Source organism: Doryrhamphus excisus, linkage group LG10 (assembly GCF_037039965.1).
Source record: "Doryrhamphus excisus strain RoL-2023G ecotype Guam linkage group LG10, RoL_Dexc_Guam_v1.1, whole genome shotgun sequence".
NCBI lineage: Eukaryota > Metazoa > Chordata > Actinopteri > Syngnathiformes > Syngnathidae > Doryrhamphus > Doryrhamphus excisus.
Window position 1 is genome coordinate 8,246,354 of NC_136366.1, and position 21,040 is coordinate 8,267,393.

The 21,040-nt window shown below is 42.4% G+C and overlaps 2 protein-coding genes across 3 annotated transcripts in view; both read left to right on the forward strand.

Moving 5' to 3' along the window:
- Nucleotides 1-21,040, forward strand: part of wbp1 (WW domain binding protein 1) — a 66,102-nt gene that overhangs the window by 35,624 nt on the left and 9,438 nt on the right. The gene's annotated exons all lie outside the window — the stretch shown is intronic.
- LOC131114605 (mediator of RNA polymerase II transcription subunit 13-like) overlaps nt 1-21,040 on the forward strand; it is a 77,958-nt gene that overhangs the window by 8,655 nt on the left and 48,263 nt on the right. For both annotated transcript variants that reach the window (XM_058064331.2, XM_058064332.2), the window contains exon 2: nt 13,968-14,205. In XM_058064331.2, coding sequence (XP_057920314.2) covers nt 13,968-14,205 — 238 coding nt within the window. The remainder of the gene's footprint in view (nt 1-13,967; nt 14,206-21,040) is intronic.

Sequence of the window (21,040 nt, forward strand, 5' to 3'; positions counted from 1 at the left end):
GTTTACGTTTTATTGCGCATGCCCCATTGACTATTCTGGTGGATTATAGCGACGCATGTAGACAAGAGATTGGAATATTCCTTTCCATGGATACCATTGTTTTCGGAAAGAGAAAAACTCCTCATGTAAACACGGCTACTGTTGAGACACGGTTAAGTTACCGTTACCAAAGAGTATGAGAGATTATTTTCAATGTTTAGATTTTTTTTTTTTACGTGAACTAACAATGAATTGGAGTGCATGAGAAAGTAGAAAGAAAAACACAGCTCTCTTTGACTCAATTAGCAAGTGTTTTGCAACACAGCCGCAACAGAACCAATGTTGTAGTAGTGGTAAGAAGCCAATTGGTTGTTATTATAACTGTTGATGAGTACAGTTTCATATCAACAGCCGAGGAGTGTGAGAAACATTTTAAAGCGCACAAAGAGCTACATACTGTACACGTTGGCTACTGACCATCTTGTGGAGTCAGGAGGTTGCCTCCAGCCACCAATATGGATGCACTGTAAACAAGGAGACTGAATAGAGGAGTTGAATGGAGAACAAAGGTGCGCTACACGAGTGCCATTCCAGCACTCTTGGATCTTATCAAAGGCATAAAGGGGAAGATGAGTTCCAAGGCACACAAAAGCAGGAGTGGACACCTTAAGGCTGGGAGGGAGGAGCCGTCGTTGGGGCCCGTGTTGGAAACTGGGTCTGGATGGGTATTTGGGAGTGTGAAATATGTAAGGCCCGCAGTGCCAGCTGTGTTCTATTCTTAGTGCCCGCTGGTGTTGGAGCATGTGGGCCGGGGCGACAGGAGGCTGAGCAGGGAACGCTGGATTGGCAACGAGCGACGCTAGTAGCTGGCTCCTGGAAAGTTAGCTTGGCAGGCTGGGGAAAGACTGGCAGATAGAGTCCTGGATGGATAGATTAGACACATCATTGTCACGCCGCCGTTGCCGCCGCCGCCGCTGCTGCTGCTCTTATTTATGATGAATTTAGCTGTTATGTTTCATCAGGGGGATGTTCTTGTTATCTCAGGCAGAGACACTCCACCTGGCTCCGACGCATCTCCATGGATTATTCTGCCTTCCAGAGCATTTTCAATGTGTGTCGATTTGTGCTCTGGTTTAAAAGCCACTGATGAAATTCCTGAAAACATAATCGCTATTATAGTGATCTTTTAATCCGTGTGGGTTTATTTGTGTGCAATATCTTGTTATATTAAGTTATATCAATTTGGATTCTTTATAATGGGAATGTTGTATTTCTTTGGACTTCTTGCTTCCTGCGAAAACTGTTTTAATGTATTCCACCCACGGCCGGCCAAGTAGTGTTAGAAAGGCGTCGGGCTTCAGCAAGTTTGTTGGCTAGTCCAGTTGCATAGCAGCCCAACAGTCCTGTGTGACATGGCGTCAACAGCATTTCTTTTCCTGGTTGGGAATCAGGAACTACAACCGCTTTGCCTGATGGCGGCGTCTTTAGGAATTGGAAACAAATGCGGCTTTCCCGTATGAGTCATTGCTAGCAAGGTAAACAGAGAAGAAGATCTTGTGGGAGAGTAGAGAGCTTATCTGGCTTACAGACACGCCCATATAAGGAAGTCTGCTCCTGTGTGACATCACAAAGGGGAAGTTTTGCCACGCCTTTTGAATACTGCGTGTAAAACTATAATTGTATACCTATAAAAAGTGTTTTTTGCTAACATTTCAACCAATTAATTGGATTTGCATCATTTCTTCTATGAAAATGTATTTGGTTAGACTAAGGTTCGGTTTAATGTCAGTGAAATAACTGATCAATTTCAATAAGAGAGGATTTTTTTGAGCTACTTGACAGTTGTTTGAGGTCTATTCACCACTCAATAGTATCTTATAATTAGCATCACAACGCCTCTGTTGGTTGCTACCATGCCCAACCTTTGAGCCTGTTGTGTGTGAGTGGCATGAAAGAAAACTGACTATTTTTATTTTGCTCTATTTTGCTCTGTTTGCATGTACTGTATCATTTTTTATATTCAGGTCAGTGTGGTAGTTTTCTGGCCCAAAGAAAGACAACAAAAGGGTTCTCCAATCTCATGCAAAATCTCATTGTTAAATCGATCAATATGATAGAAAATAAAATAAAAAGTCAGGCTCTTGCACCGAGGCATTGATTTTGCAGGTGACAAGCCTTGGGGGAGGTCTTTTATCTCTGGGCAACTCCGTTTAAAGACGGCTCCGCTGACAATGAGAATGTACTTTATTTAAAGGCTGCATTTGCAAGCTCGTAAGTGGCCACATATTTCCTGCAAACCCCAAAGAGCGCTGCCAGGATCCCACTTGGCCGCCATCCAGATCGCACTTAGGTTAAAAGGGCCTCCTCCTCCTTCGTACGTCCGCCAGGCCAGTGGGGAGAGACGGACGGGGACGACATCACACCGTCTCGCTTGCTGCTGCAAATTCTAACGATCGTCATGTGCTCGTGTTCCGCTCAGAGATGATCTGTGACCAATCAGATGGCCTCTTGAGGAGAACAAACACATTGTGTGCAGACTGTTAGGGAAAAGATGGCGGTGACTTTTTATGTGTGATGATCACAGACGACGGAGGTGAAGGTTGTTTATTTTTTATATCTTAGCATATCTAAATGGGATTACTGTGAAGACCAATCGGAAACCCGGAAATGTTTACATTTTTGGTCTGCACCAAAGAGTACCGAGCCACAAGTGTGAACGGAGCGTTAAATCCAACAACATGTGACACAGCCACCCACCTTTTACCTGTTCCAACCCGCCGGGGTGCTACCCAGGGTGAAGTCGGTGGCCCGGCCCTGTCTACGTCCTGACAAACACATTCCCAGTCGTTTCTCTGTTTCTCTGAAGACAAACCAGTGCCGCAGATTGCAAGTCAAATTAGATATGTTTCATACCACTTATGTTCCAGTTAGCCAAATTGGCAACAATAGCGCTATTTACGACGAGTAGGCATCCGCACTTAGCGGGCGATCACGGTGAATCATTTCTTAGATCACATCTGATTTTTTAGGCTTTTTACCTCACTTAGTATCCAATTACACATAAGGCGTGTTATACACCGGAGATGCTCATCCAATATGTGACAAAATAATAATAGAGCACAGTTCTGATTGAAGTATTATTGTTTTTTTTATTGCTGTGGTTGGTGTAGCATCACACTAAGTGTTAGTAAGCTACCGAGAAGGAAAAGATGTTAGAAAATGATTTTAGTAATAGCTAGATACACGTCTCGTGTGGTGGAATGAACATGTATACAGCTACAGTAATTATCTTTATTGCCCTATTCAATTGAATTGTGAATTACATCCAGTACTTTGATTACATGTAAACTTGGAAGGTCCGAATGTGAAATATATTTAGTATTGTAGTTTCAATGTTTACCCCCCCATCACGCCGCCGCCCCCCTCCCGGTCTACTGTATACCTTGTGCTTTTATTCTACTAACTAAATAGCCTTTTCTCAGTTATATTTACATGGCAGCATGTCAGTTGATGCACGGTTGTCGTGTGGTTAGCCTCACAGCTAGGGGACCCGAGTTCAATTCCACCCTCGGCCATCTCTGTGTGAAGTTTGCATGTTCTCCCCGTGCATGCGTGGGTTTTCTCCGGGTACTCCGGTTTCCTCCCACATTCCAAAAACATGCTAGGTTAATTAGCGACTCCAAATTGTCCATACGTATGAATGTGAGTGTGAATGGTTGTTTGTCTGTGATTGGCTGGCCACCAGTCCAGGGTGTACCCCGCCTCTTGCCTGAAGACTGCTGGGATAGGCTCCAGCACCCCCGCGACCCTCGTGAGGAAAAGCGGTAGAAAATTAATGAATGTTAGGGAGTAATACCAACAGGATATCAATTGTCCAATAATTATTTTGTAAATTCAAGATAAAATACAATAATATAAATATATATATATAAAAAATATATGTATATATATTGTATTTTGTTATCTTTTAGAGTTGGAGCCAAACCCAAATACGCTATTTGGAATAGCACGAATAATGACTTTTTTTATGAATAATTAATGAGTGGTCAGCGCGCAGACCTCACAGCTAGGAGACCAGGGTTCAATTCCACCCTCGGCCATCTCTGTGTGGAGTTTGCATGTTTTCCCCGTGCATGCGTGGGTTTTCTCCGGGTACTCCGGTTTCCTCCCACATTCCAAAAACATGGTTAATTAGGTTAATTAGCGACTCCAAATTGTCCATAGGTATGAATGTGAGTGTGAATGGTTGTTTGTCTATATGTGCCCTGTGATTGGCTGGCCACCAGTCCAGGGTGTACCCCGCCTCTCGTCCGAAGACAGCTGGGATAGACTCCAGCACCCCCGCGACACTCCTGAGGATAAGCGGTAGAAAATGAATGAATGAATGTCAGTTTGGTCTCAACAACTTGCAATTCTATGATTGTAGTACAGATAGCGCATAGTGGGAGGAGTTATGGCTGTAATTATATGGCGTGTCTTTATTTGAGCGAGTGTGCCACAGGTGTCGACGTTCTGGATTATTTTACAGTCGTAATTGGTTCCCTTTCTAAACTGTGATGTTTATATAACGCACACTGACAATGACTGCAGTCATTTTGCGGTGTCAGTGGAAACCCAAGGGTGGGGGGGGCACTGTAACGTGCATGGCTTCATTCGTTTATTTATTTAAGCATGTTAAAGTAATTACCGTAACATCTCAGCCTTTGTTATTCCTTAAAAAAAGATGAATCTATGAAAGAACAACAGCATTTTAAATATCACCTAATTAACACGTTTCAACTTGCCATTTCCTAATATTCCAACATCCAAAGTTCGGTGGCGGAATATCAAACGGCAGAACAGAGCTCCTCGTTGTTGACACAAGAAAAGCGATACCAAAAATAGACACAAATATATTTTGTTCTCGCTTCATCTTTTTTTCTTTGTTTGCAAGAAGAGAAGAATCCTGCAGATGTTGTATGTTGCTTAGCAACTGTTTTTGTGCTTCTGTGTCTTCCGTGGCTTTTTTTTTCAGCGAATCTGTTTCTTTGTCTCTACTTCATGTCTCCGCGCCTCGTCACAGTTAATTAAGTCACAGACGCTGGTGAAGCAGCCACTGGTTTATTTATTTGCACCTCAATAATTTAGGCTTCAGACCATCACCGTAATGCCGGATGCTGGGGCTTCGTGTCGTTTTTTTTTTTTTTTTATATGTGTGGATGTTTGCCGCCCGCCTCTTAATGTGTCAGGTGAGGAGCCTCCATCGAGCGTGATTGGCAGCTCTATCTGTCACTCAGCCCTGGGGACTCTGGCTGCTCTAATTAGGTCACTTGGCTTGCTCACCTCCCGCCGCTGCATGCTACGCCATGCAGCACACACAGATCAAATAACGCTGCCTTGTTTTGTGGGCTCGGGCGGAGGTGGCGGCGCAAAGCGGAGGAAAAGCATCTGTTTAGTGCCCGCAGCCCCACGGGTTTCGACACCCCCCCCTCTCAACTCCCAAAGCCCCCCCCCCCTTTCCACACCTGTTTGCTGCTTTTGGGTCACTGCTCTCGTTCCCTTACAAGCACATTGCTCTTCATTTGTGTTGTAAGACGCCTGGAGGGAGCGCCACTCCTCGCGGGTTAATTTGATTTCAGTGGGCTAATTGATGAAGGGGGAGATTGCCCCCCCCACCCGTCACTGGTTTCGTTATCGTTTTTGTCCACATTCATTCTCCACACTTAAGGCGTGGATGTAATAAATCCATTTATCAGCTGCGTACTAGTTTGCTCCCTTAACACACTCCACTTTGCCGTTCGATGCTACACTAAGAATGGGAGCGCACTAAAATCCGCTTCTGGTCCTGATCCAGTCTAGCTAGCGGCAAAGTTCTTGTAGGCACTGCGGCGAGTATCCACCCTGACTGTGGAAACCGATGTTGACGTGGTAATTAGCCTTACCTAACGCCACTTCTGTCTAATAGCAGCATAGATACAGCGACAACACTTCCGATGTCCGCTCACCTTGGGATGGCCGCGTCTTCCAGCACGGGACGAAATTGAGATCTAGGTATCCGCACTTCAGTCAGTGAGTTTTTTGTTAGCGATACCGCCGTAGCTTGGTTAATAATAATAATAATAATAATACATTTTATTTGTATAGCGCTTTTCAAAATACTCAAAGACATTTTACAGAAGAGTGAAGTTGAATAAAGCAAGTAAACAGAATAGAAGACACACCAAAATACAACATTCATTGGTTAATACACAGTTAAAACATGAGTAAAAGGCGGGGCGGGGCACAGCAGTCAGATATAAAAAAGTTAGACATTAAAAACAGATTTAAAGAGGTGGGTTTTGAGTTGTTTTTTGAAGGTGGGAGTGAATGGGGAAAAGAGTTCCAGAGGGTGGGGGCAGCGATGGAGAAGGCTCTGTCAGCCCAGGTTCAGAGGTTAATATACTAGTCTGTTATGTAATTGGACACTGTTGGTGTTTTATTAGGGTTTTTTTTGTGAGGGCTTTTGCGTCAAAATAGTTATTTCGCATGACTTCCATTGTTAGCTAGCTCATATTCTCGCTCTAGAAAGCACAGAAAAGGGAAAGAAATATGTGTTCATGTTTCACATAAGGATTGTGAATGATGGGCAACATTCCAAAAAAGGGCAGTTCCTCTTTTAAAGACAAAAATGTGTCAGAAAAATATGCAAAAACAACAGAAAGTGCTGTGACATGCTGGAGTAGCAGCGTGGTAAATAAACTGTTGTTATTCAGCCTAAATGATATCATGCGGCGCCGACTGAAGCACTCGGTGATTAAAAAAAAAAAAAAAAAAATACACAATACCCAAACGCATCTCCTTGTTCTTTGACATGTCCCATCGCCCGATAAAGCCAACTTATCTGAAAGACGTGCATGTAGCACAAAGCCACATGAATGAAGCTCCAATATTGGCAGATTGTCAAGCGTCTAAGCAGATTGGAAGCTGATGAGAAAGCGATGCCGCTCGGCCAGAAAAAGTGTCTCACTTGTGCCCGACGAGGTAAAACTGCTGATACAAGCCGACTCTCGATTGCCTAAAGGGCCTCCTTTGTCAGCCCGTCAGCTCGCAAGGCTCAGACAAAGCGGGAGGAAAAAAAAATGCCATCGCTCTTAGATGGCAATGCTCGGCTTTGATGGAGCTGCCCACTGTGCGCATTAGCCGCAATTATAAGACTGCTAAAACTTAGAAGGGTACAAATTCCCGATCCGGGTCTTCCCTTTAAAACAAGACTCTTTAAAAGGAATAATTCTATACTTCAGAACATAATTATTGACTCCTGGGCGGGTCTACAAAAGCAAACACCCCATGGGGTCTCGACTCAGCACTGGGTCAGAAATATATTGCGTTTAAAAGCTGTGGCTGTAGGCAACCTTCTGGTGTTTTTTTTTTTTTTGATTACCGAATCTACATGCGCTCTAAACTAGTAGTAGTTGGTGTGAAAGTGACATATGCTGGACTCTTCAATGGTATTCATGCTGGCTATGTTTCCCTCTCCACTTTCTCATGCACTCCTAATGATAAGCTGGGATAAAAGTCAGGATAAATTTTTTTGTTTTTAATGGTTTCTTTTGGCGGCGCGGCGGTTGAGTGGTTAGCGCGCAGACCTCACAGCTATGAGACAAGGGTTCAATTCCACCCTCGGCCATCTCTGTGTGGAGTTTGCACGTTCTCCCCGTGCATGCATGGGTTTTTTCCGGTTTCCTCCCACATTCCAAAAACATGCTAGGTTAATTGGCGACTCCAAATTATCCATAGGTATGAATGTGAGTGTGAATGGTTGTTTGTCTATATGTGCCCTGTGATTGGCTGGCCACCAGTCCAGGGTGTACCGAAGACAGCTGGGATAGGCTCCAGCACCCCCGCGACCCTCATGAGGAAAAAGCAGTAGAAAATGAATGAATGAATGAATGTTTTCTTGTTGAGGCCAGTGAAAGTTTCCAATCTATTATAAAGCTACACTTGCAAATGCCTTGCTTTAGGGCGGCAGTATGACAAACCTCAGCAGTCCAAGGAAATGAGACTCTTGTCGTGTGTAATGGATGATGAGGATTAGGATGTCCCGAGGTTGACCTTCTTACACACGGTACTCCCAAGCCCACGCTCCACTTCTTGTTTCGCCTTCTAGATTCCTAAAGCATATTTCTAAGAACACCAACCCTGGGAACACAGGTGCTGTCTTACCTTTATTTACGTAACAAAACGATGTTTGAAGGAGGAGCAAAGGGGCGCTCCCAAAAAACGCTGGGTGACAGTGAGGGAGTGCTGAGGGAGAGCGGGGAAGCGGTGAAAGATAATAGAGGTGAAAGGAAGGTCGCGATTCAGTGGTGGAAAGGAAAAGCTCTTGTTTTAGGGTCCTGGACAGAGTCCCAAATAGAAGCAGTCAACCCACCGAGACAAGAGAAGCTTTTATTGACAAATATCCGCTCTTGTTTGGATTTTTTTCCCCCTGACCTCTTTGCTGTTTGTCGGTGTTGAAGAGAGGAAGCGGATACAACCTAAAATAATATTTTGTTCCTGGATTTATACTGGTCCCTTTTTGCTATCTTGACAGACAATGCCAAATCACAGCATTCCATGAATGCAACGCCTCCATGTACCTATCCCTCATATCTGTCAAAAATATCATATCTATGCTACATTTCATATTATTAAATATATACTGTGTATGTTTATATCCACACGTACCAATACAGTAATCCCTGGTGTCAGACAGTATGGTTTTTAACAATATCAAAGCCGTCTAGACATGAAAAATCACCGCTAAAGTCACCTTTACGACCCAACATACTCGCCATAATCAGAGACACCTAGTGGCCAACATAAAATACTACGTAGTATTATGTTTTTAATGCATCTTCTGAAGGTGTTATATTTGTATGTTAGCTCATTTAGACATTTTTATGCTGGAAAATGCTTAATTTGCCTAAATAGGCATTTTTAAAATTAAAAATTCCTTTGCTATGCCGCTTAATCCTTATTAGGGTCACGCATGCTGGAGCCTACTCCAGCTGACTAGTGTGTGCCAGTACAGTTGAGTGTTTTATTGTTTTTTATGTTTTACTACCAACACTTGCATGACAGTAAATATTAAAAATTATCTGTACAGTTATTTCCAAAGGTTTTATGATGCCACAGTTTGACACTGGAACAGACATTATTTTTATTTTATTTTAAAAATATTTTTTATATTTTTATTAACATTATTTCATGTGGGAAATTGCTGATACCATTTACGTATATCATAAGCTAGAATTAGTGTTTTATTGTTTTTTATGTTTTACTACCAACACTTGCACAACAGTAAATATTAAAAATGGTCTGTACAGTTATTACCAAAGGTTTTATAATACCACAGTTTGACACTGGAACAGACATTATTTATTTTTTTATTTTTAAAATATTTTTAAAATATTTTTTATATTTTTATTAACATTATTTCCTGTGGGAAATTGCTGATAACATTTATACCATAAGGTAAGATATTTCGACATGAATGACAATCCCTGACTAGAATCCACCTCAGATCTTTGCATCAACATGGTGCTTATTAATAATATTGTATTTTACGGTACTCATCGGAATTAAAGCTGAAGAAAAGCTGCATATTATCATCGTCATCACTGATGCCCTGGAAGTGAGTGAGGTGTCTCTTGTTCTCTTCTCTGTATCCACCTCATGGCGATTAACCACGATACGATTAAAGCGAGAATGATAAAAGGTTTGCTTTTGTTTGCACGGCAGATTGCGGCGCTGATTTGCCGCTTAAACGTGCCGATTTAACAACTCTCTGATAATTTGATTTGCGGGGTCGACAGGGTTCCCCCTCCTATTTTCCCTTTTGTGTTTGAAGTGTGAATTGGCGAATTGCATTCCGATAAAAGCCCGATGGTATCATTAAAAGTGTGCAGAGGAATCTCACACGCTGAACAACACCATGGCTAATAAATGTTTCATATATTTTTGACACTTAATATCTACAGAGGTTCACCTCGCGGTATGATGTGGTGCTGTTCTTCACCTCCACAGAGCGAAGACTCAACAAACAGTCTTGCATAAACTATCTTATGGGAGCCTGTTTATGCCACTGAAAAAATAAATCAATTACGAGATAAAAAGTTGGAAATTATGAGATAAAAAGTCTCATAATTAAAATTAAATAATCTTTTCTCATTATTATGACTTTTTATCTCAAGTTGAAATTATGAGATAAAAAGTAAAAATTATGACAAGTGACGTTTGGTGCTGGGAACACGGAGGTAGGTAGGATTGCAAGGTTTACACTGTGTGCATTTAATGTGGTTCCAATCCTGCGTCCATATGCCGTGCGTCCATATGCCGTGCGTCCATATGCCATGCATCTATATGCCACACTTCTATATGCCATGCTTCTAGTATATGCCGTGCGTCTATATGCCGTGCGTCTATATGCCGTGCGTCTATATGCCGTGCGTCCATATGCCGTGCTATAAGTCCCAGTCCATCCACTTCTATATGCCACGCTTCTAGTATAAGACACGCTTCTATATGCCATGCTTCTAGTATATGCCATGCTTCTAGTATATGCCTTGCGTCCATATGCCTTGCGTCCATATGCCGTGCGTCCATATGCCGTGCGTCCATATGCCGTGCTATAAGTCACAGTCCATCCACTTCTATATGCCACGCTTCTAGTATAAGACACGCTTCTATATGCCATGCTTCTAGTATATGCCATGCTTCTAGTATATGCCTTGCGTCCATATGCCTTGCGTCCATATGCCGTGCGTCCATATGCCGTGCGTCCATATGCCGTGCTATAAGTCACAGTCCATCCACTTCTATATGCCACGCTTCTAGTATAAGACACGCTTCTATATGCCATGCTTCTAGTATATGCCATGCTTCTAGTATATGCCTTGCGTCCATATGCCTTGCGTCCATATGCCGTGCTATAAGTCACAGTCCGTCCACTTCTATATGCCACGCTTCTATATGCCATGCTTTTAGTAGATGCCATGCGTCTATATGCCACACTTCTATATGCCATGCTTCTGGTATATGCCATGCGTCCATATGCCATGCTTCTAGTATATGCCACGTTTCGATATGCCATGTGTCTATATACCATAGGTCACAGTCCGTCCTGTTGTCGCAAGACGTTGTTCTGTAAACAAGTCATTTTTAGTATAGTTTTCATTTTCAATATAGTCTTGTGCGACCCCCACTTGACAGTCTCAGGCATGCATGTTGGTCCAAATCCAAAATACACGACTTCAGGTGCATTTAAGGCCAGATGTTCTACTGCATTGAGATCCAAAATGTCAAGCGTTCATCCATCAGGTGACGAACTTACATTGAAGCCTTGTTGATTGCAATTGTACTGTCTTTGTTTTTGTTTGCACGTGAGCCCACAAGGGTGCACGGTTATTTGGCAGACGGGGGGCAGGAGAGGTTTGGTTGTTGTTAGAAGGGGTGTCATTGCATCACAATGCCCCCCGTCCCCTGGTGTTCGCCCAGCCGTGCGGCCCTTGATTGGCACACTGGGGCCAGGCAGCGGGCCAGGGCAGCAAGCCATCCAGGCCAGTAGCAGGTACACGAAGACGGCCAGTGTAACCACGAGAGCCGCTCATCACGAGTGACAATACACCGCGGTGTCTTGCATGTGCACAGCTGCATGCTGAGCGCGGCCATAATTACAAGCGAGTCTCTCCTGTAATGACAGTGCGTGTAATGGGAGATATAAACATTGGCTTTGTGATAAGCCCAGGCGCTAAAATTAGCCACGCCAAGGTCAAGGATGCCGCTGCTTCTCTCTCCAAGCAAAGCCAAAAAGAGAGAGACATCTGCTCGTGCTGCCTCGTCGCTCCCAGTCAGTGTCAAAAGTCCTTCCACTGTTTGACACTGTTGTCTGCCCCCGCTGGATCAAGAGGCGATGGAGAAAAAGGCTGGGGAGGTCATGTGACCTGTAACGCGGTGGCGATGGAAGCACAGAAGGTAAAATGTGCAAACTTTCTGCTGAGGAGGATTTATATGCAACGTGACGATGGCGTTCTCATGCAAACAGGCATGGAAATGTTTCCCCGGAATAGCATCTGTTTTATGGCGCATTCAAAATAAACAATTATGCATTTTCTGGAAAAATATGCCGAAAAGTCACACGGGGCTGTACATTAAAAACAAAAATGACTTGCCCATGGGGAATCCTTAAGGTGAGAACTACTTGCCCGACCATGCTGATAACACATCAGATAATAGTACTGATGCATTGTATTTGGAGGAATGTCTGAAACGTATGTTAACATGGCATGCCATACTACCTTACACATGGTAGTCGTAGTAAGCAGTGATATTTATACGTTGTGCACCACAATGAAACATTATTGAATAGATACATTTGTGTACTAGTAAAGTGTTTTTAATCCAGAAAAAAATGATCAATGGTCATACAATAATTTGGGAAGGTGAGAAAAATTACACAGAGAAATGGAAGCGCTAGATTTTGTAGCTTGCGCAAAATCAGCACTTGGTTTTGGATTTAATCGGCGGTGTTTCATTGTGACCACTTCAAATTGTCACAGCAATGTGATTCACTCACCTGTGCCATCATTTGATTTGCTGCCGCTAATAAAATTCTCGTTTAGGAGGCACTGTTTCATCACTTTTTGGTGTATTTTTCTATTTTTTATTTTTTTATTTTTTATTTGGGCAAATATATGAAGCATTACAGTGCATTTCTTACATCAATCAAAATATAACTTTCCATTATTTACATTTGTATTCAACTATCTGATCCCAAGCCCAAAAGGAGTAGGCTGAAGCAAAAGCTTCTAAATGCCTACCCCTTTTTGCAAGATATAATCATGTTCATGCCACTGTCTTGTTTTGCCCTATTATTATTATTATTATTATTATCATTATCATTATTGTTATAATCTTTATCATTATAATCATCATTAATATTACCATTTTCATCATTATAGTTAACAATTTTTTTTATTTTTTTTTGTTGTTGAAGTTGTTGAAGTATTAGACGATGTTGGCAGGGACGCCATGATGGATGTTTTCGCTGATTGGTTGATCGCAAACAAGAACGGGTTTGGGTAAAACACGGACTACGGACGGCGGTCTAAATAAACGATTCTGATTGATCCATTTCAAGATTTGCAAGGATCGGTTTTCAAATTACCACCGGGATTACGCAATCCATGTTTTACCAACACCCAACAAGAACCGCTTTAAAAAAAAAAAAACTCTTCGCAGTATGGCATGCCAAAGTGCACTTGCCCGACGGGAATATCACTGATTGGATTTACTTGCCCCAATTTTGTTTTAACTTGCCCCCGGGCCATCGATATTCATCGTTATTGTCGAGCCCTGGTCACAGGAAAAAATTCCACCATTGAGGTTCAAATACTTGATTACCTGATTTGCCAGGCTGAGTCTGCCCCCCCAGAGTTATGTATTCCCTGTAACGATGTTATGGGTGTCATGGCTGCATATTTAACGCTAGACTTGCTCAAGGCTGCATGCTTACAAACAAAATGCTGCCTATAAAAACTCTGACCTTTCCACGACTACACCATCCGCTTATGCGTCTCGTCCGTCATTCCTTAGACAAGCTGCGTCTTGCTTGTGGAGCTGTCTGGTCCAGTGAGCTCTATTGTTTTTTTTTTTTTCTTTCCATGCACATAGCCATGTGAACAGGAAGTCCGCAAACATAATTGGGTGGCTTGTGTGTGGTTATTGATTGCATTTAGATGTTTTCTTTCATGTGAAACAGAAGCAGTGTAAAGCTTGGCTGCACTGACTTTATTGATTCATGCTCAGCGGCTGCTTTAGATCATGCTGCGTGTGGAAAGTAGACACACAGGCAGTGAACGCACCGCCGTCAAGTGGGCAATCTTAGGCTACGTTCACACTTTTTTGTCACGTTTGCGTTTCCGGTTCCTTGGGTCATCATGCAAGCTCAAAACTAACTGCTGAATAATGACCCTTTCTCTCTCCATCAGGCGGATTTGACAGGCATCAAATGGCGTTGTTACAGCTTCCGCGGCAGTGGCGAGTACGGGCCGGTGATATCGGCGCCCGCCCAGGACGACCCGGTACTGCGCAGCTTCATGCGATGCGTGCAGGCCAACCTGCTGTGCGTGTGGCGCCGCAAGATCAAGCCCGACGCCAAGGAACTGTGGATCTTCTGGTGGGGGGACGAGCCCAACCTGTCGGATGTCATCCATCACGAGCTGGAAGGTGAGCGTGATGAGGAGAAGGAGGAGGAGGAGGAGGAGGAGGAGGAGGGAGAAGCCATTAATGTGGTGAAGGATGAAGTTGCTGCTCTTTTGCCATTTATCCACGGCACTGTGCAACAGTCTGAGACCGCCATTCGAGGTGTTCCTTGGTGTCCTTGTTTCGATGCAATCATAACAACAATGGGGGGAATGCAACCAAAATACCTTCAATATCTTTTAAGGTCCCAGATAAAGTTATCAACAGATAATATTTTTTGTATTTTAACGGAATAATTTATTAGTGGCCTGTGATTGGCTGGCGACCAGTCCAGGGTGTACCTAGCCTCTCGCCCGAAGACAGCTGGGATAGGCTCCAGCACCCCCGCGACCCTTGTGAGGAAAAGCGGTAGAAAATGAATGAATGAATTTATTAGTGGGCGGCACGGCGGACGAGTGGTTAGCGCGCAGACCTCACAGCTAGGAGGACCAGGGTTCAATTCCACCCTCGGCCATCTCTGTGTGGAGTTTGCATGTTCTCCCCGTGCATGCGTGGGTTTTCTCCGGGTACTCCGATTTCCTCCCACATTCCAAAAACATGCTAGGTTAATTGGTGACTCCAAATTGTCCATAGGTATGAATGTGAGTGTGAATGGTTGTTTGTCTATATGTGCCCTGTGATTGGTTGGCGACCAGTCTAGGGTGTACCTAGCCTCTCGCCCGAAGACAGCTGGGATAGGCTCCAGCACCCCCGCGACCCTTGTGAGGAAAAGCGGTAGAAAATGAATGAATGAATTTATTAGTGGGCGGCACGGCGGACGAGTGGTTAGCGCGTAGACCTCACAGCTAGGAGGACCAGGGTTCAATTCCACCCTCGGCCATCTCTGTGTGGAGTTTGCATGTTCTCCACGTGCATGCGTGGGTTTTCTCCGGGTACTCCGGTTTCCTCCCACATTCCAAAAACATGCTAGGTTAATTGGCGACTCCAAATTGTCCATAGGTATGAATGTGAGTGTGAATGGTTGTTTGTCTATATGTGCCCTGTGATTGGTTGGCGACCAGTCCAGGGTGTACCCCTCCTCTCGCCCTGATGACAGCTGGGATAGGCTCCAGCACCCCCGCGACCCTCGTGAGGAAAAGCGATAGAAAATGAATGAATGAATGAATTTATTAGTGAATAGGAAGCAATCCAGACGTTGACCAGCTCATCCTTTTGTTATCCTTTACTGTTTACTACATTAAATTGAGTTAAAAAAAGGCCATTACAACATAAATCTAGCAATGGTTAAAGGCTTTTGCACAGTACTGTTTATTACTACGCCACATTGTCACCTTGCGTCACGTCCACGCTGCGTAACGCATTCACATCGCCAGATTTGTAATGTGAAATGATGTGCAAAGTGGCGAAATGCGAGTGTTGCTTTTAGTGGCAGCTCAATGCACTCTTGCGCTGTTGATGTCGTGCTTGTTGTCTAACACACAATGGGCTCTCATCGTGCGAGCTGTTGAGTCCTCAGCGGGCTTTGTGCTGTTTGCTTAAGACGTGTATGTGCTTTTTTTCTGCCGACTTGTCCTTTCATTTCAGCCTCCTACTATATAGCACGTATCTACAATGTGTTTGCTCTGCAGCTCAAGTGTTTATATGCTACTCGGGTACTATGATGAAGCACTGTGTGTGTGTGTGTGTGTGTATCGCACAGAGCTATCACACTTGAGAGACTGCTACTGTCAGCACTATTGCCCCTATTTATAGAAACATTTGCATTATCTCGCCATGCATGTGTGTCCAAATCCAACATATCGACTAAGCCGCAGGAAGACAGAGTGCGGGGGAAGGCAGGAGAAGGGATTATATTATTCCGGCTGTGCTTTCATTAGAACAAGAGGAAGGGAAAAGATGGAAGAGTGGATGCAGAGGTTGTGGTGATAGCGAGAATGTGCCATGAAAAGAGCTTTGAAGGCGCAGCAGCATGCGGATGCTTGACAGATGTTGGCTAAGAGCCTTTTGTTTAAGCGTGTGTAATACAGAAAGCTCTTTTGTACATTGATATTGTTGTTGCAGACACCCAACTGCCAACAGACAGCTAATAGCGTATTGCAACTGTGCGGGGTAGTGCCGGAGAAATAGGTGGTGTGGTGCAGAGACACAAATGAGGCTTTCAGGGGAAGAGAAATCTATTGTATGCTCTCCTAAATGTTTGCATTACTTCACTGAGGCTACTGTTAGTTGAACTAAACTGGATGATAATAGCGGAGGCTAACAACTGATTGTTGTATGAGTCACTTGATTCAACTGAGCGATCTACTTGACTGCCAGCAGAGGCGCTGTTGTCACTGCTGAAGCTCCTCGGACCCCCGTTTGTCTCCTCAATATACGGCATATCGATAATGGATTAATATTTAATATTAATTAATAATATAATACAAAATAAATCTTAATCACAATCAAAATATTAATTTAATTTAATTTAATTTAATTTAATTTAATTTAATTTAATTTAATTTAATTTAATTTAATTTGATTTAATTTAATTTGATTTAATATTGATTTAATATTAATATTAACAATATTAATATTAATATCAATGTTAATATTAATATATTGATTACGATTAAGATATTGCTTAATATCAATATCAATATAGATATCAATATCTATATAATAATATAAATAATATCAATATAATAATATAAATAATATCTATATAATAATATCAGTAATATCAATATAATATTATAATAATATTAATATATATAATATTACAATAATATTATAATATATATTTTTTATTACTTGACTATTGCACTGAAAGGAGAAGCTCTCCAATCTTGTTTTACATCTTGTATAATGACAATAAAGGCCATTCCATATTAATATTATAAAAATATACTAAAAGCCAAAGAAAAACCAAAACACACTTGCACAGGTAATTGTTAGCATGCATGCCAGCGGTCTAATTTAAAGGTTTTTAAAATAACCCCATGATTGTAAACACTCATGTCGCTCCTCCCTGCCTTTCTTAAAGTTGCAAACACAGCGACGGTGAAACTAAAAAAAAAAAATAAAAATCCTGTAATTACACCGTCTGTCACCACCAAGCCGTCCGTGAACTCGCTGACCGAGCGTGTCGCGTTTGAAGAAGCGCTGAAATGTGAGAGCTTGTCTATTGTTTGAAGGCGATAAATCTCTTTAGTGGTGCTTAAGGCGAAATAAATGATGCCTTTTGAAATATGCAGCCGGGATGCGAGCGTCGCTTCACCTCCTGTTTTAGCTTTTTAAGGCGGTCGTATCCAAAAGTACAGCCGGGGGGCCGTTTGTGGCCCTCAGTTGTCTTTTTATTGGCCTTTTGTGGTGCAATTTCAAAATGAAATCAAACAAGAAAACTAAAAAAATAGGTTCTCAAAATGTGAGGCTTGACAAGGGAGGCACAGCAGCCTGAGAAAAACAAAGAAAAAACTTTTTCACACATGCTAACCTAACTTCAGTTATGTCAACAGCAAAATGCATTGACTTTTGACTCATCTTCTATACGAGAGAGTAAGCAGATCCCCAAATAAGCTCAAGGAAAATAATTTTTGGGGGACCAGGGACGGGGCCCTGCTGTATTCCACAGCTGCAGTGAGGTTCACTGGGCTAGCCTTTTTTATTCATTCATTTTCTACCGCTTTTCCTCACGAGGGTCGCGGGGGTGCTGGAGCCTATCCCAGCTGTCTTCGGGCGAGAGGAGGGCTACACCCTGGACTGGTCGCCAGCCAATCACAGGGCACATATAGACAAACAACCATTCACACTCAATTCAAAACATCCATCTTTTGATTTTTCAGTATGCCGCCCTTGCTTAAAGTGGCATCTTTAACTAAGACGGCCTGAAATGTATGGAACGTAAATTATATATATAAAAATAAATAAATAAAATGTATGGGTGGAGTGTGGCTTTTTAATGAGGACAAACAGGCTGAATCATCAGCAGAGAAAGTGACATATCTTGGATGCAAGTCATAAATATGAGCATTTACAATATTTGTATTGTTGGTATCATCATGCCAGGATGAGCCTGCAAATGCAGCATTAAATATCACCTGCCACACAAACAGAATCCCTGAGCCTGGATAATGAGGATGAATATTTCATCAAAGAGTTGAGAGATATTCCCTGTTTAAATAATGTCTATATCATAATATGCCAAATGTGAACCGATGATGCCTTCATGGCGAGCAATTTAGTTTGACACATTAAGAACACTTATGTACATTTCCATTGCTGTTAGCAGCTATTCAGCTAACGACAATAGCTTCCTCTTAGTCAATTAATCATTTCACACCGATGCTAGAAATGTCTTTAAGCGAACTCGACTCCAACAGAGCAGCATCAATGGCTGGCGAGGTAACGCTAAAGCGGCACAAATCCTTCAGTTTCTAAACGTCTGATTTTGAAAGAACGACGCTAAGTGGCTAAAGTTGAATTTGAAAAGGCTTCCAAAGAGCCTCAAAGCAAACTAGCATGCAGCAGTGTTAACCCAAAAGGCTAGCACAGCTAACATTAAGCCAGGGGTGGGCAAACTACGGCCTGCGGGCCACATCAGGCCCGCCAAGCATCTATCTATGCCCATATAGCAACACCCGTATCTTGCCGCAAGGCATGCAGGGAAGCTTGTGGTACTCTTCCAACATTTTGCAATGCTTGTTGCATTTTTGCTTGATTGCAAAATTCGTCAGAGAAGCAAACAAAGACGATATCAAAAGTTTTATTGTTCATATCGTGGTTGCAGATGGACTACCCAGCATGTCTTGCGGTCATTTGGAAATAACTGTTTAAAGTCACGTGTTATGTACACCCACGTAGTTGTACTCGTTTTATGTGATACGTTTATTTGCTGTGGATGTTTTTTTTTGTTTTGTTGCACCGTGAGCAAGTAAGTTGATGACCACCTGTGTATAGAAGGCCCCTCTGTCAAATTTTATTACCCCAATGTGGCGCAACCCAGTTGTCCAGTTGTGGACTTTCCTCCATAAAAGTAAAGGTCGTCATGTAACATCGGTAACGCTACAGGACGCTCCTGCATGTGCACCGCCATGGCAGCATGTGGTCAAGGTGAACGCAGGAACAGGAAGTCAGCCGCACCGAACAGATGTGGAATTCATCTAAACCAGAGTGCTCCTCTCACATAAAAGATCTTTGACTAGCGTTTAACAGTCGGTACTTGAACACAGCAGAGCACTCCTGCTATGTTTAAGATCTTGGAGGAGTGTTTTTGTAATCTTTAGATAAAAACCCGAAGACCACTCCTGTCAAATAGAGCGGTGGTCCCCAACTGGGGCGTGGGGGGGGGTCAGTCTAGTTTGCCTACTTATTAGGTATTGCATAAAGCTAAGACGGTGAAAACATCAAATTGAAAGTAGCAAACGAATACAGACCCACCAGAACGAGCCCGGAGTTTGTTTTTCAGAGAGGATTAGAACGTCGCTGTTTGATGTGTGTGGTAGCAGCCAGTTGGCATCAAGCATGAATGAACTTGAGGCTGTGCACCGAAAATATATGCACATTTGCACCCAATAACGTCCTCAAATCTTACCTTTATGAATTCCCACTGAATATCAGCATACAAGGTGAAAGACTAACTAGAAAAATACAGCATAGTAGTCCATCAGCAGTCTATGTGCAGTGTTGGAGAAAGCACATGCACAATGGTGTGTTCAAGGACTGTCGAACAAAGTGGGACATATTTCATGAATTGATATACATTTACATACAAGTTGAAGTTATCTACAAATTGCCTGCTGGTTGGGTTTACTAGTTGTTTTCAGTGTATTAACAAGAGAGCGCTCCCGTCACATAGAGGATCTTTGACTGCCTGTCATACAGAGTGTTTGGAGTGGGTCCTTAACCCTGCTGACATACGGGGATCTTTGCAGTAGGTGTTGTGTAGTTATCCTGGTATACAAGTACAGTCAGACATATCTTCTCCATGCATCCCAATACTTTAGTCCAGGGGTCTTAAACTCAATTTACCTGGGGGCCACTGGAGCTAGGGTCTGGGCAAGGCTGGGCCGCATATGGTTTTCCAAAAACAAACAAACCGCATTTATTAAAAACAGAAAAATATACAAACTTTTTCAGTGCTTTGGTTCCGATTTTCTACAATAAAAGCTCTGATAAAACATTCCACTGTTCTCAAATATCTTAATTTTTATTTTTCTGCACAAAATAAGATGAAAAATAAATAAACAAATCAAGAATAAAGAAAATCAATCAATCAGTAATAAATAAATATAATAATAATAATAAAAAGGCAAATAATAAAAACTTAAGAAACCACATATAGTTGGTGGGTAGACAAATGATTTTTTTTCAGATTAAAATGAACAAAGCATTATTAGAGCCCTGTAGACATGACAAAACACGACTATAGTCACATTTATACTCTTTTTATTTACAACATATTGCGCAACTGCAGGGTCTTGAGACACATGCTAACTCGCAAACTAGAGAGCTAGCGACCTAAACGGTAGCCTTCAAGTTATTTCCTTTAAACTTAAATAGCCAAAAATTTACCACTTCCACACGAATAGGGAGGATAACTATTAACATTTATTTAACCTTTAACATGAACATTAATCAAAAGTAATAATTTTTTCTGGGTACATGATACCATACAGCATCCATATCAAACTTGCGTGGGCCGCACTAACATTAAACTTTCATATCAAGGCGGGAGCCTCAAACTAGTGTCCTGCGGGCCACAATAGGCCCACGGGCCGCATGTTTGAGACCCCTGCTTTAGTCTCTATGGTGTAGTGTAGTCATCTCATGTAAAGTATCTCCACTTAAAGTGGCATCAAGTAACCAAATAAACACTTAA